A 16,696-nucleotide genomic window follows, 5' to 3' on the forward strand; every position below is an offset into this window, starting at 1 on the left:
GACAGACAGTGAATATTATGGAGAGTGGGGGTTGTGAGACAGACAGTGAATATTATGGAGAGTGGAGAGTGGGGGTAGGGAGACAGACAGTGAATATTATGGAGAGTGGGGGAGTGGGGTAGTGAGGCAGACTGAAACAGGCAGAGCCAGAGATAAGAGTTTGGTAAACTATCTTCCCTGCTAGCACCAGACGTTCCATAACATTCCATTCTAACTTGCATTTCTCAATGGAAGATTATCACCCTGGAACATGTGGTGCCAACATGGCAGCACTTTCATAAGTGTTGGATAGTGGAGGTGTTTGCAGACAGTTGACAGTGAGGTTTAACTAGGAGTTACATTGGGATTTTAAAGTTGATGGAACTGGCCATCATTGTATATTTTATCCCCATATTTATTTTTATAACAAGGCAGTTCGACTAGGTTAACCTCCAATCTAATCCCAACACAGCAGTTAGGGATGTTGAATGTGATGCAAACAGCTGGAGAAGGTTTGCACACATGTGGTTGGTGGTGGACATGTGTATAATAGTGGCAGAGAGAGAAGGGGTTTTGGATGGCGGTGGGGGGTGTTGCAGCAACACATCGCCACTCGTCGCTGGGGGGTCCTCTCAATGACAGGGGGGCGACAGGCCAGGGGTGGGCAACGATAACCGTGAGGGGGATAACCGTAGCGACAAGGTGGTCGGTGTGGTGGCGGTGGAGCGGCAGGCTGCGGTGGTGCCCTCACCGGAGAGCAGACGGGAGCGTCGCGAGGCCTCAGTGGCCAGGGCGCAGGAGATCTCAATCCTCTTCTCCTGGTCCTGGAGCTGCTGCTCTGAGTTACCCTGGTGGTGGGAACCAACCCCCTCAGTAGGACCGTCCAATAGGGGAACCACGTTCTGGAGACTGGAGGGAGTGATGGGTAGAGGGGAGGGGAGAGGAGGGCGAGAGAGTGACAAAGAAAATTAGTAGAGCGCATGGGAAAGGAGATTAAATTATACCTTTTTATACAGAATATGTGGCATCCCATCATTCAGATGTGAATCAGATAATCAGTAGAGGGGAGAACGTTTAGCCAAACTTTGGCTAAATATACTGCTGTACTGTGTGAGAGCTGTGTTAGATAGTAGTTCAGTAGTGTCTGTACATACTTTGATTTGGCAATGAGCGTCTTGATCCTCTCTACTTTCTTCTGTTTCTCCTTTTGCTCCTCTGGGCTGAGAGGAGTGTCCACATCCAGGTAACGCTCCGGAATCAGAACCTTGTCTGGAGTACACAGCTGAGGACACAACGAGTTACAGATGAGGTTTGATAATCTTTTATTTTATGGCCCACTGTTTACTTGGATTGCAATTAGAAAAAACCTTACGTAAACAAGTAGTCACCAATTGTGGGAAATTATTTGAAGCCAGCACACACTAAAAACAAACTTTTCTATATTGGGCCAAATAAGGATTATTTAGCTCGTAATAATAGCAGAACCGTTTATGGTGCAATAAAGAACCACTCCTATTATTCAATAAAATAATATATAAAAAAGGCTCTATATAGCACAAAAAAAATTCTGCTATTGTCACAACCCTTTTTGGTACTGTATAGAACCATTTCAATGTTCTAGAAATAACCATTTGAAGAACAATACTGGGTTACTTTTTCTGGTTAGCGATATTATATTGTTACAATTCCATAGGTTTAATTATTGTGAGTTTGAAACAGGTGTGCTAGATCTGAAACGACTGGGGATCCCTGAGGAGAGAATTGAGAACCATTGATTTACACATCACTTTCAATTGACACAAGCCATACATGAGTCTTTCACAAAACACTATCACTAACAATGATCATATTTAACATGTAACAGATGAAATCAACTGGAATGACACTAACTCACGGCTGCACAAAAAGAGCTGTGATCAAACCATGCCCCAAAAGATTCTAATGAGCCGCCTCCTCTACATCTTCATTACCACTTAGTAGGTACTAACAAGTGAGGGACCTGACGGAGTGGTGCCAGGAAAATAACTTCTCCCTCAACGTCAAACAAAACAAAGAAGCAGAAAGAAGCAGAGGGAGCACGACCCTATCCACATTGACAAGACCACAGCGGATAAGGTGGAAAGCTTCAAGTTCCTCGGCTTCCACATAACTGACGATCTGAAATGGTCCACCAACATAGACAGTGTGGTGAATCACCGCCTGGTACGGCAACTGCACCACCCGCAACCGCAGGGCTCTCCAGAGGGTAATGCGGTCTGTCCAACGCATCACCGGGGGCATACTGCCTGTCCTCCAGGACACCTACAGCACCCAATGTCATAGGAAGGCCAAAAAGGTCAACAAGGACATCAACCACCCGACCCACAGTCTGTTCACCCCGCCATCATCCAGATGGCGAGTTCAGTACAGGTGCATCAAAGCTGGGACAGAAAGACTGAAAAACAGCTTCTATCTTAAGGCCGTCAGACTGTTAAATAGCCATCAATAGCTAGTGACCACCCAGTTACTCAACCCTGCACCTTAGAGGCTGCTGCCCTATGTACATAGACATGGAATCACTGGTCACTTTAATAATAGCCCAATCTTTTTCAATTTTCGCCTAAATGACATACCCAAATCTAACTGCCGTGCAGCTCAGGCCCTGAAACAAGGAAATGCATATTCTTGGTACCATTTGAAAGTAAACACGTTGAAGTTTGTTGAACTGTGAAATGAATGTAGGAAAATATAACACAATAGATCTGGTAGAATACAAAAAAATTAAGTATTTTTCTACCACCATCTTTGAAATGCAAGAGAAAGGTAAGTTATAGCCATCACTCTAGCTGTAATTCCGGTAGTGTCCACACGATGGCAACAGTGTATGTGCAAAGTTTCAGATGGATAACTTGAAAACAACAAGACTGTTAGTGTCAAGTCCCCAGGTACATTTGGGCAAATCGTGAATGAGACATTCGCATTGATATTCCATTTTTCTGCAAGAATATCGTCAAATCTGTATACTTGGACTTTGATTTAGCTTTCCAATTATTAGTAGCCATATTATAAGTTCAACATTTGCAAAACAACCAGTTTCCATAACTTCATAATATTCTTATACGTTGTGTCCAAAAGGAAAAGGCATGCCGTCGCAAAAGATTAGCGCCAGCGCCAGCCAGCTGTGCCATCAGAGACTCTGTCGTAACCGGCCGCGACCGGGAGGTCCGTGGGGCAACGCACAATTGGCCTAGCGTCGCCGGGTTAAGGAGGGGTTGGTCAATAGGGTAGGTCAATGTCCTTGTCTCATCGCGCACCAGCGACTCTTGTGGTGGGCCGGGCGCAGTGCGCGCTAACCAATGTTGCCAGGTGCACGGTGTTTCCTCCGACACATTGGTGCGGCTGGCTTCCAGGTTGGATGCGCCCGTGTTAAAAAGCAGTGCGGCTTGGTTGGGTTGGGTATCGGAGGACGCATGACTTTCAACCTTCATCTCTCCCGAGCCCGTACGGGAGTTGTAGCGATGAGACAAGATAGTAGCTACTAAAACAATTGGAATCCACAAAATTGGGGAGAAAACGGGGTAAAATTCAAAAAAAGAAAAGGTTAGCGCCTACATTTTTGACCGAGATGGGGTTTCTGGATACTCCCGTAAAGCCCAGCTCATTGGCTATCTAGCTTGACCCCGATTGGTGCTTATTTGACAAAGATACAGTCCTTCAAGTGATGGCCGCCCGCGTCATCGGCGTGCCATGAAGGCGTCGCTCTCTGACCAAATATGGTGTCCATTGGATATACTACACCCCTAATGATATATATAGTGAAGTCTTGTTACCATCTAGGATATCGGAGGAATACATACAAATGTGATTTGACTCATTCAAACAACGATTAGGGTGAGATTTTCACAGATTCCTTTGTTTGCAAATTGAACGAGTGGAAACACAAAATCGATCTCACGCGCTATATGGACCTTTTTAGGACATGAAAAATAATTTTATCTAACAAACGACACTTCATGTTATCTCTGGGACTCTTTGGATGATAAATCAGGGCAAGATTTCAGAATGTAAGTACAAATTTCACCTTCAAAGGTGAATTTATCAAACCTATCGGGTTGAAAAAGGTGTTTTGTTGTTGGGAGCTCTCCTCAAACAATAGTATGGCATTTGTTCGCAGTAATAGCTACTGTATATTGGACAGTGCAGTTATATGAACAGGAATTTGAGCTTTCAGCCGATATAAGACACTTCTATGCACCAACATTTGTTGTTATTCTAAAATCTGCTATCTTGATATAACGCGCTGCATGATTTACAACTGTCCCATTGACGGAACGCTAATCCTTAAGAATGAATAAAGTTTACATACCGCTTATTCATATCATATGTACATATTGTATTCTATTCTACTGTATTTTAGTCAATGCCACTCCGACATTGCTCGCCCTAATATTTATCTATCTATTAATTTCATTATTTTACTTTAAGCAAAACTATATCACATCACGACTGGATCATAGTCACGTAATGATTGTATCACATAGTGTGGTTGTTGGTCAGAGTGTGTCTAACCTCTTTGCTGATGTCCAGGTTGTACTGGTCAGGATCAATCTGTATCCGTCTGAGGCGAGCAATCTCCTCCCGGGGTGACTCTTGTACCCCCTCGCCCCGTACTGCAGCCTCCAGGTCCTTGATGTCCACCTCATGGGTTGTCAGCCTCCGCCTCACCTGGACACGCACACACAGAGATAACCAATCAGGAAAGAGACTAGGAGGCCGAGCCAAGGGCTCAGCCAATCAACATGGCCAGGAAAGATAGACAAGAGGCCAGAACAATATACTGGATCATCCTTTATAATACATTTCAACATACAGTACATATTCCTGGTGTCTAGCTCATAGAGGTACATGTACTGTACTAGTCAAACGTTTGGACACCTACTTATTCAAGGGTTTTTCTTTCAATATTTTCTACATTGTATACTAGATTCTTCAAAGTAGCCACCCTTTGCCTTGATGACAGCTTTTCACACTCTTGGCATTTTCCCAACCAGCTTCATGAAGTAGTTACCTGGAATGCATTTCAATTAACAGAGGATAATTAGTTACCAGCCTCAGAAATTGCAGCCCAAATAAAAGCTTCACATAGTTCAAGTAACAGACACATCTCAAAGCAACTGTTCAGAGGAGACTGGGTGAATCAGGCCTTTATGGTCGATCTGCTGCAAAGAAACCACTACTAACGGACGCCAATAATAATAAGAGACTTGCTTAGGTCAAGAAACACGATCAATTAGACCGGTGGACATAAGACCTGTGGAATTCTGACCTTTAGTCTGATGAGTCCAAATTTTAGATTTTTGTTTCCAACCGTCGTGTCTTTGTGAGACGCAGAGTAGGTGAACGGATGATCTCCATGTGTGGGTGGCACCGTAAAGCATTTAGGAGGAGGTGTGATGGTGCTTTGCTGGTGACACTGTCCGTGATTTATTTAGAATTCACGGCACACTTCACCAGCATGGCTCCCATAGCATTCTGGAGCGATACACAATCCCATCTGGTTTGCACTTAGTGGGACAATCATTTGTTATTCAACAGGACAATGATCCAAAACACACCTCCAGGATGCCGCTTAGCCATCGCTCATCCATATACTTACATGTACACATTAGGTAGTTGTTGGAGAATTGTTAGAGTACTTGTTAGATATTACTGCACTTTCAGAACTCGAAGTACAAGCGTTTCGCTACACTCGCATTAATTAACCTCTTGAAACTCTGGGGGCGCTATATCATTTTTGGATAAAAAGACGTGCCCGTTTTAAGCGCAATATTTTGTCATAAAAAGATGCTCGACTATGCATATAATTGATAGCTTTGGAAAGAAAACACTCTGACGTTTCCAGAACTGCAAAGATATTCTCTGTGCGTGCCCTAGAACGTGAGCTACAGGCAAAACCAAGATGAAACGGCATCCAGGAAATCAGCAGGATTTTTGAGGCTCCGTTTTCCATTGTCTCCTTATATGGCTGTGAATGCGAGAGGAATGAGCCTGCCCTTTCTGTCGTTTCCCCAAGGTGTCTGCAGCATTGTGACGTATTTGTAGGCATATCATTGGAAGATTGACCATAAGAGACCACATTTACCAGGTGTCCGCCCGGTGTCCTGCGCCGAAATTGGTGTGCAAGTATTTTTCCATGGAATTCAGAGAAGAAAGCAGGCTTCCACGAACGATATATCAATGAAGAGATATGTGAAAAAACACCTTGAGGATTGATTCCAAACAACGTTTGCCATGTTTCGGTCGATATTATGGAGTTAATTCGGAAAAAGTTTGACGTTGTTGGTGACTGAATTTTCGGTTCGTTTCGGTAGCCAAATGTGATGTACAAAACGGAGCGATTTCTCCTACACAAAGATTCTTTCAGGAAAAACTGAACATTTACTATGTAACTGAGAGTCTCCTCATTGAAAACATCCGAAGCTCTTCAAAGGTAAATGATTTTATTTATTTGGTTATCTGGTTTTTGTGAAAATGTTGCGTGCTAAATGCTACTCAAAATGCTAAGCTAGCTTAGCATACTCTTACACAAATTAGTGATTTGCTATGGTTCAAAAGCATATTTTGAAAATCTGAGATGACAGTGTTGTTAAGAAAAGGCTAAGCTTGAGAGCAGGCGCATTATTTTAATTTTATTTGCGATTTTCAGAAATCGTTAACGTTACGTTATGCTAATGAGCTTGAGGCTATAACTGGATACAGGTTTTTTTCATAGCCAAACGTGAACAAAACAGAGCGATTTGTCCTACACAAATAATATTTTTTTGAAAAACTGAACATTTGCTATCTAACTGAGAGTCTCCTCATTGAAAACATCTGAAGTTCTTCAAAGGTAAATGATTTTATTTGAATGATTTTCTTGTTTTTGTGAAAATGTTGCTGGCTGAATTCTAGGCTTATAGCTATGTTAGCTATCAATACTCTTACACGAATGCTTGTTTAGCTATGGTTGAAAAGCATATTTTGAAAATCTGAGATGACAGTGTTGTTAACAAAAGTCTAAGCTTGAGAGCAAATATATTTATTTCATTTCATTTGCGATTTTCATGAATAGTTAACATTGCGTTATGCTAATGAGCTTGAGGCTATAAATAGAATCCCGGATCCGGGATTGCGCGATGCAACAGGTTAACATCTGCTGATGTGTGACACATTTGATTTGATTTGATTTGTAAGGGCTATTTGACCATGAAAGAGAGTCATGGAGTGCTGCATCAGATGATCTGACCTCCACAATCACCTGACCTCAACCCAATTGAGATGGACTGCAGAGTGAATGGAAAAGCAGACAACAAGTGCTCACCATATGTGGGAACTCCTTCAAGACTGTTGGAAAAGCATTCCAGGTGAAGCTAGTTGAGAGAATGCCAAGAGTGTGCAAAGCTGTCATCAAGGCAAAGGCTGGCAAGACTGGCTACTTTGAAAGATTCTCAAAATGTTTGTTTAACACTTCTTTAGTTAATACATGATTCCATATGTGTTATTTAATAGTTTTGATGTCTTCACTATTATTCTACAATGTAGAAAATCGTAAAAATAAAGAAAACCCTTGAATGAGTAGATGTGTCCAAAGTTTTGACAGGTACTGCACATGTAAATAAAAGAGAGAGCCTACCACTCTGTAATTGGTACCAGCCTGGCTACCCAGGTTCAGGCTGCGTCTCTTGTCCCTGACGGAGCTGCTCTGGTTCCTACGGATACGCTTGTTTTGCTCCTCAACGCTCATCTTGGACTTCACCTCTGCCGGGAACACCGCACTCTTCGGACGTTCCTGGGAGAAGGGAATGACATGGGAATAACTTGTTCATCATATCATGAAGCATCAAATGTATTGCTCTTTAAAAGATCAATTTGACAGCACCATTCAATATACCTGACATAGGCCCACCACCACAACATAAAGGCAACATCAATGAATAACACTATCCTAATACAGTGTAGTTACAAAATATAATGTGTATGTATCATATAATATAATGCATATAGTCTGTGAGTTTCCTGAGCTCCATAAAGCCCTCTCTGGCATGCTGCCTACCCTGGAGATTCCATTAGGCACCTTGCAGTTGCGTTGGGAGATTCCATGGTCGTAGGATTGGCCCTGGTCCTCCAGGGGAGACTTAGTCCTGGGAGGAACGATCCCCACTGGACAGGAGAGAGACAAACAGCTTGTCAGAGGATGACACCGGTTGTGTCCCAAATGGCACCACATTCCTATATAGTGCACTACTTTTGATCAGGGCCCATAGAGCACTATGTAGGCAATAGGGTGCCGTTTGGGATGCAGACACAGTGGATGAGTCATTGGGGTTACATAATCCAATCTATTATTATGTAAACAATTGACTTTAATAAGGTACATCTAGTTCTGAGGACTAGTAATCTAATTATATTTGTATATACTGTAAATACTCTGATATTTTAGATGATGATGTTCTTTCTGTTAAGGCTTTCTTCCGTCGAAGGAGAGAACCAAAATGCTGCGTGGTTATTTCGATTCATGTTTAATAAAAAGATAAACACGTACAATACAAACAATAAACGTAACATGAAAACCTAAACAGCCTTATCTGGTGCAAACAAACACTGAGACAGGAACAATCACCCACGAAACACTCAAAGAATATTGCTGCCTAAATATGGTTCATAATCAGAGACAATGATAAACACCTGCCTCTGATTGAGAACCACTTCAGGCAACCAGAGACTTTTCTAGATAACCCCACTATATCACAATCCCAATACCTACAAAAACCCCAAGACAAAACACACCACATAATAAACCCATGTCACACCCTGGCCTGACCAAAATAATAAAGAAAACCCCAAATACTAAGACTGACACTCCCTTGTAATAATACCCCCATAACACTCCCTTGTAATAATACCCCCATAACACGCCCTTGTAATAATACCCCCATAACACGCCCTTGTAATAATACCCCCATAACACGCCCTTGTAATAATACCCCCATAACACTCCCTTGTAATAATACCCCCATAACACGCCCTTGTAATAATACCCCCATAACACGCCCTTGTAATAATACCGCCATAACACTCCATTGTAATAATACCCCCATAACACGCCCTTGTAATAATACCCCCATAACACGCCCTTGTAATAATACCGCCATAACACTCCATTGTAATAATACCCCCATAACACGCCCTTGTAATAATACCCCATTGTAATAATACATAACACGCCCTTGTAATAATACCCCCATAACAATAATACCCCCATAACCCTTGTAATAATACCCCCATAACACTCCATTGTAATAATACCCCATTGTAATAATACCCCCATAACACGCCCTTGTAATAATACCCCCATAACACTCCCTTGTAATAATACCCCCATAACACTCCCTTGTAATAATACCCCCATAACACTCCATTGTAATAATACCCCCATAACACTCCCTTTTAATAATACCCCCATAACACTCCCTTGTACCCCATAACACTCCCTTGTAATAATACCCCCATAACACTCCATTGTAATAATACCCCCACAACACTCCCTTGTAATAATTCCCCCATAACACTCCCTTGTAATAATACCCCCATAACACTCCCTTGTAATAGTACCCCCACAATACTCCCTTGTAATATCTGTAATGTTAGTAATGTCTGTAATGTTAGTAAGCTAGGTATTCAGACATTTATAAACAACTTTGAAAGTATTTCATAATTATTCATAAGATAATTCATAAGATGTTCAATATGAGTCCTCATTTATGAATCATTAGTTCAATATTTTTGGTCTATTTATACTTCATAAATACTTTTTTTTAAATGTTTTGAGTGAGCAGTGTTATTTTTCACAAAAAGATTTTTTATCCAAAACAGTAAACACTTTGATGCTGTGTAAATTATTTTTAAAAATCAGAAAATTGTATCATTAGCATTTGTTGGCAGACTTTTCCACCAAAACCAAAGTGTGGATTGCAGTCACTCATTAGAGCACTCATAAAGTGCTTGAGCGGAATGGAAACAAACATCTGCACTATCCCATTACATTTAATATTTCGCTGAACTATCCCATTACGTTTCACGGAATTATCCCATTACGTTTAAAGAGTTACTACCTTTAATGGGCCAGTTAAAGTGCTGCCAAACAAAGTGTAAACAAAACATTCAAAGTTAAAAGATTAAAAGACTGAAGCACTGGAAGCATTTAAAAGATCATGTGTCTTGTGAAAAGCTGTCTGAATTCTGGCAAAGAGTATGTTCTTTAATCTCAGCATGTCTACAGATGAATATTCTCTCTGTTTTTGCTTGCTTTTAAATGTTGATACTGGAGACTGTTATCAGGAGAAACTGTGTAATCTAGCATTTTTAGTGGCTAAGAAATGCATTGTCATTAATTGGAGGTTGGTTATCCTCCCACAATGTCACAATAGATGACAGAAATGTAAAGTTATGTATGGAGGCATTGTACTAAATACAGTAACACGGAGTCTGTATTGAAAACATGACCACGTCAGGGAAGATACCTCTTCAGGCTATACCTATCTGCTGGGCTGCTCAGTCCTCACACTGGGGGTCTGCCATCCTGTGGGTTGTTGCTCTGGCCCTGGCCTAGTACACACAAAGTCAATAATGAATGTTTCCCTAAGATCCTGAAGCTGAGTAGCGTGTGTTGGTTTAGGGCGCGGCAGGGCGGTGGACCCCTGCGGGCGAGGTGGGGCGACCCAGCTATATTCTGTGCAAGTAAATAAAACGAAGAGAGCTCTACATTATTATGATGACATTAATTATATGGAGGCTGTGCTGTTTCTGTATGTACATGTATGTAAATGTAATTGCCAAAATAAAGGAAACACCAACATAACGTGTAGGGCATTGGGCCACCACAAGCCAGAACAGCTTCAATGGGCCTTGACATAGATTCTACAAGTGTCTGGAAATCTATCCGAGTGATGCGACACCACCCTTCCACAACGAATTCCATAATTTGGTGTTTTGTTGATGGTGGTGGAAAACGCTGTCTCAGGCGCCACTCCAGACTCTCTAAGTGTTCAATTGGGTTGAGATCTGGTGACTGAGACTGCCATGGCATATGGTTAACACTGTTTTCATGCTCATCAAACCATTCCGTGACAACTTGTGCCCAGGTGTGCCCAGGTGTTCTTTCTGAGTTAATTCATTAATTAACATAATGCATACAAATGCTGGGCATTGTCATCCTATGGGGACATAACCATGGTATCAAAATTATGGCCTGCCCAGCATTTGTACATATTATGTTAATTAATGAATTAACTCAGGAACAACACCTGCTTTCAGTATCCTTTCTACCCATCATTCACTTAAGTGTTTCTATTATTTTGGCAATTACCTGTATATGTATAGGTGTATGTATTTTTGTTTTGTTTTTTTACCTTTGTTTCCAAACCCTTCCCTTGGCAAATTTGAAAAAAAAATAGATTGGAAGGAAATTGTTTTGGGCAGAGAGTTAAAGTATTTACTATATTGTTGAGGGTCGAGGTGTGCCGGCGGCTCAGCCTGGCAGTGCAGTCTGGCTGGCCTACTGGTCAATCTTGTGGTGGGTTGTTGGGCTGAGTGGCACATCTTGGACCCTCCCATTGTTAAAACTTCTTAGGGATAGGGGGCAGTATTTATCACGTCCGGATGAAAAGTGTGCCCAGAGTAAACTGCCTGCTACTCAGGTCCAGAAGCTAATATATTTGGATAGAAAATACTCTGAAGTTTCTAAAACTGTTTGAATTATGTCTGTGAGTATAACAGAACTCATTTGGCAGGCCAAAACATGAGAAAAAGTCAACCAGGAAGGTTTGTAGTTTTTCAAGTGATTGCCTATCCAATATACAGTGTAAATGGGGTCAGATTACACTTCCCAAGGCTTCCACTAGATGTCAACAGTCTTTAGAACGTTGTTTCAGGCTTCTACTGTGAAAGGGGAGTGAATAAGAGCAGTGGTCAGGTTGAAAGCCTTGAGTTGTTTATTGCGCGCGGCTGTGAGCACGACCTCCATTCCCTTTCCTTTCTAAAGACAAAGGAATTGTCCGGTTGAAACATTATTGAAGATTTATGATAAAAATATCCTAAAGATTGATTATATACATTGTTTGACATGTTTCTAAGAACTCTAAATGGAACTTTTTTAACTTGTCGTCTGGACTTAGTGTCCGCGCCCTGTGGATTTGGATTGGTGAACAAAACGTGCAAACAAAAAGGAGGTGTTTGGACATAAAGATCAACTTTATCGAACAAAACAAACATTTACTGTGGAACTGGGATTCCTGGGAGTGCATTCCGATGAAGATCATCAATGGTAAGTGAATATTTATAACGCCATTTCTGACTTTTGTTGACTCCACAACATGGCGGGTATCTGTATGGCTTGTTTTGGTGACTGAGCGTTGTACTCAGATAATCGCATGGTGTGCTTTTGCCATAAAGCTTTTTTGAAATCTGACACAGAGGTTGCATTAAGGAGAAGTTTATCATTAATTGTATGTAAAACCCTTGTATCTTTCATCAACATTTATGATGAGTATTTCTGTAAATTGATGTGGCTCTCTGCAAAATCACCGGATGTTTTGAAGGCAAAACATTACTGAACATAACTCGCCAATGTAAACTGAGATTTTTGGATATAAATATGAACTTTATCGAACAAAACATACATGTATTGTGTAACATGAAATCCTATGGGTGCCATCTGATGAAGATCATCAAAGGTTAGTGATTAATTTTATCTCTATTTCTGCTTTTTGTGACTCCTCTCTTCGGCTGGAAATGGCTGTATGTTTTTTTGTGACTAGGGGCTGTTCTCAGATAATCGCAATGTATGCTTTCGCAGTAAAGCCTTTTTGAAATTGGACACTGTGGTTGGATTAACAAGATCTTTAAAATGGTGTATAATACTTGTATGTTTGAGGGATTTTAAGTATGAGATTTCTGTTGTTTGAATTTGGCGCCCTGCACTTTCATAGGATGTTGGTCAGGTGGGAGGGTAGCGTCCCATCTAGCCTAGAGAGGTTTTAACCAGTGTCATAACATCAAATCTAGTGGTACATAACTTTTGCCTGATGCTTCGAACTGAATTCTTCCGCTGATATATGTTTGCTACATAATTCAGTCTGAGACTGCCATTGATTAAGTCGTTTGGGGTGATGTCAAAATGAGAGGTGTTGTATCAGAGTTTCAAAGCCAATGACACATTTTCATATCACCAAGTGGGTTCCTTTGGTGGTCAGTGCCGTTTATGATGAGTGAGGACGATAATTGTTTGAATGAGCATGCATGGCCTTATTTCTATTACAGCATTGTTGGATGACTGTCATTCATATTCCATTCACCCAGTTTAATGTAACATCAGTAGGTTTAGGCTACTACATGATTCTCAAATATTCCCCTATACCCATCATGAGGTTGCTACAACCTAGCCTATGAATGAAAGTTTACAACGTAGGTGCATATAGGTCGAGAGAAACATTTGAGATGACAGACAGTGGCACATGGACAGACAGTGACACATTCAATACCGCCTTGCACACTCTTGCCTGCATCTAGGGTGTAATCAATAGTCCAACAGTTGCAAACGAGAGTTTGTCTTGGACAAATTCAGGTATTTTTATCCCCCTTTTCGTTTCCATTTAAGAAACGTTTTCAATAGAATTGGTGGAATGAATACACCCCTGATTATGCATAAAACAGTTAACTTTCATAGCAGCCACATTGTATTCCTTCTCCTCTATGCACTCTCCTCATTTCACCTTTTCCCTTCTTTTGTGGACTTCAATGAACAACACATCAGCTGTATGTGACCAGGCGACAAAACCTTTCCAAGCCAAACCATGTCCGCTACACACCGTTGTCCCCGTATTAGTTAAAGTAATGTCCTCGTCAACATAGCTAACAGAACTAATGGGTTTAGTAAATCAGCTACAATCATGCGGTAACATTACAGTGTATAGCTAGTAAGCAATTACACCGGCGGGCCCAAGTGGCAATAAATTAATAAAACCAAAAGTTTACCTTGACTTGGACGAGTTCCAGTGTTGTGTTGGTTAGTCATAGCCAGCTAGCTTACATAGCATCCCTCTGTTTGAGCCGGGTGTTTGAGTAACTAAACTAGCAAACTGTATTTGCTAGCTAAGTAAGTGAAACTGAAAGTGAAAAAAAATATGAACTCTATTTCTTGTTTCTCCTTCATTTTTGAAGAAATTCATTTGTTGATGGCTAGGTTTTGTACTGAAGTCAATGTACCAGGAGGAGGACGGAAGCTAGCTGTCCTCTGGCTACAACATGGTGCTACACTAAAGAGTGCCGTTGAGGCTACTGTAGACCTTCATTGCAAAACAGTGTGTTTTAACCAATTATTTGGTGACGTGAATATATTTAGTATAGTTTTATCTAAAAATAATAACTTTTTCAATGTTTTACTATTTTTCTTAATGACATTCATGGAGGAGGATGGTCCTCGCCTTCTTCCTCTAAGGAGCCTCCATTGGTATGTTCTCATTCTGGCTCAACCCATCGGTTTCTGGGACCAATCAGAACAGTTCAAATGGAGCCTCCCGGGTGGCGCAATGTTGAGGAATGTGTTTTGTCAATTATGTTCCTACAGTGCTGCCCTGGAAACGAGGACTTGATCTCAATGGGACTCCCTGATAAAATAAAGTTTAAATACATAAAAACAATAATGCTTCTCATGCTTCAGTCTTTTAAACATCCTGTGTTGTGTGCTTAATGTTTTACCATTGATAAGTTCTTGGCTTGTTTGAGACTTTAAGGAGCATCAGGTACTGCTGAAATGTCTACCAATGGCATGACCATATTTTTGAAGAAATTACACTGGTCACTCAAAACATTTATAAAGTATAAATACATCTCGCTTTACATTAGGCAACCCAAAAATACTTAACTAATGATTAGTAAATGGTTTACAAGGGCCTATCAGTATACATGAATGATATTATTAGGTGATAATGCCCAAGAAGCCGTGGTTTGGAGGCTATACTGGCACTGGTGTTGTTAGGCCGAGAAGAAATCAAGGTCTTCGTGCCTTCTATTAGCTGCCAACCCGACTGGTCATTCGGTTGGTATCGTTCCCAGTCAAGCAGACTGGTCGTTCATTGTTGTTATGCCAAACAAAAATGGTGCAAGCTCTTCTCACTTGCTAGCTCGGGTTAAGGTTAGGTTAAAAGGTTAAGGTTAGGGTTAGGGGAATGGTTAGCTAACAAGCTAAGTAGCTGCAAATTAGATAAAATGTATTAAGTACTGTAGTTGCAAAGTTGCTCATTAGCTAAAATGCCAAATTTGTCCTTGATGAGATTCAAACACAGTTTTGACTTGCTAAACGTTCATGTTATAAGCCCACCCATCATCCACCCCAACCAACCACCCTACTTTAGTTTTCGACAATAAAAAACAGAGATGTCATTTTATGCTGATGATCCATGTTTTCTTTTAAATTCTCAATATGGATCCCTCCACTGCCTCATATGATCTAGATGCTTTTTCTAACCTCTCTGGATTACAACCAAATAAAATGGTCTGACGGTGAAGTGGACATACTCGATATTCATATCCTGAAAGAAATTACCTCATTACGATACATTTTAATAGAAAGTTAGCACAAATGGATAATATGGAGGTGCTTTGCTGGTGACACTGTCTGTGATTTTATTTAGAATTTAAGGCCCAATTAACCAGCACGGCTACCACAGCATTCTGCAGCAATACGCCATCCCATCTGGTTTGCACTGGGATTACCTGATGAAGCTGGTTGAGAGAATGCCAAGAGTGTGCAAAGCTGTCATCAAGGCAAAGGGTGGCTATTTTGAAGAATCTCAAATATAAAACATATTTTCATTTGTTTAACACTTTTTTGGTTACTACATTATTCCACATGTGTTATTTCATAGTGTTGATGTCTTCACTATTATTCTACAATTTATAAAATAGTACAAATATTGAAAGATCCTGGAATGAGTAGGATTGTCCAAATTTCTTACTGGTATTTACAAAGAAAATATGGGGAATTGGAAATGATGCAGACAATTACATTGATGGAAACCACAATCTCTGCAATATTTAAGATGATCTACCCCCTAAAAATAAAGAATAAACATAAGCCATAAAATAATAAAAACAAGTTAATGATTATTGTATTTATTATTATTTCATTTTAGATTTGCTGTGTCCCTGATACCACTTTCCACCCTTTTAGTTTGTTGTAATTCTCCATTTAAGAAAACAATCCCTTCCTACAATGACCCCACCTTCAGGAAGAGTCAATAATTCCTATGGTGCAAAGCTAAATAAATATAAACCCTCATTTCTATCTATTTGTTCATGTTCTTAGTCTGTATATCCCACTCATACATTTCCACATTTTTAGGCAAAATTATATATATATATATAAAAAAATCCAAATGTTAAAAAATGTTTGATAGAGAAGTTAAAATCCTGTTTAAGTGTTTACCATTATGTTTGCTCAGTCTGTTCACTCACAGAGTTATGGCTAATTTAGGTTCAACATTTCCACCCTGATAGGTCAACCCTTTTACGATTATGCACCTAACAAATTGGAAAATGCATCCCCAAAAAAATGTTATGTGCCTGAGTTTGACCAATATGTTTTTCTGAAAGAATACTATTTTTTTGTACAGATTTGTAAACATTTAAATGTTTTGAGGTC

General features: G+C 40.5%; 1 protein-coding gene across 1 annotated transcript in view; it reads right to left on the reverse strand.

Moving 5' to 3' along the window:
• Positions 1–16,696, reverse strand: part of LOC135541639 (pleckstrin homology domain-containing family A member 6-like) — a 243,192-nt gene that overhangs the window by 34,078 nt on the left and 192,418 nt on the right. The window contains 5 exon segments of the mRNA XM_064967954.1: positions 731–888; positions 1,134–1,261; positions 4,528–4,683; positions 7,631–7,786; positions 8,051–8,157. Coding sequence (XP_064824026.1) covers positions 731–888; positions 1,134–1,261; positions 4,528–4,683; positions 7,631–7,786; positions 8,051–8,157 — 705 coding nt within the window.

This window comes from Oncorhynchus masou, chromosome 6, assembly GCF_036934945.1.
Source record: "Oncorhynchus masou masou isolate Uvic2021 chromosome 6, UVic_Omas_1.1, whole genome shotgun sequence".
Lineage (NCBI taxonomy): Eukaryota > Metazoa > Chordata > Actinopteri > Salmoniformes > Salmonidae > Oncorhynchus > Oncorhynchus masou.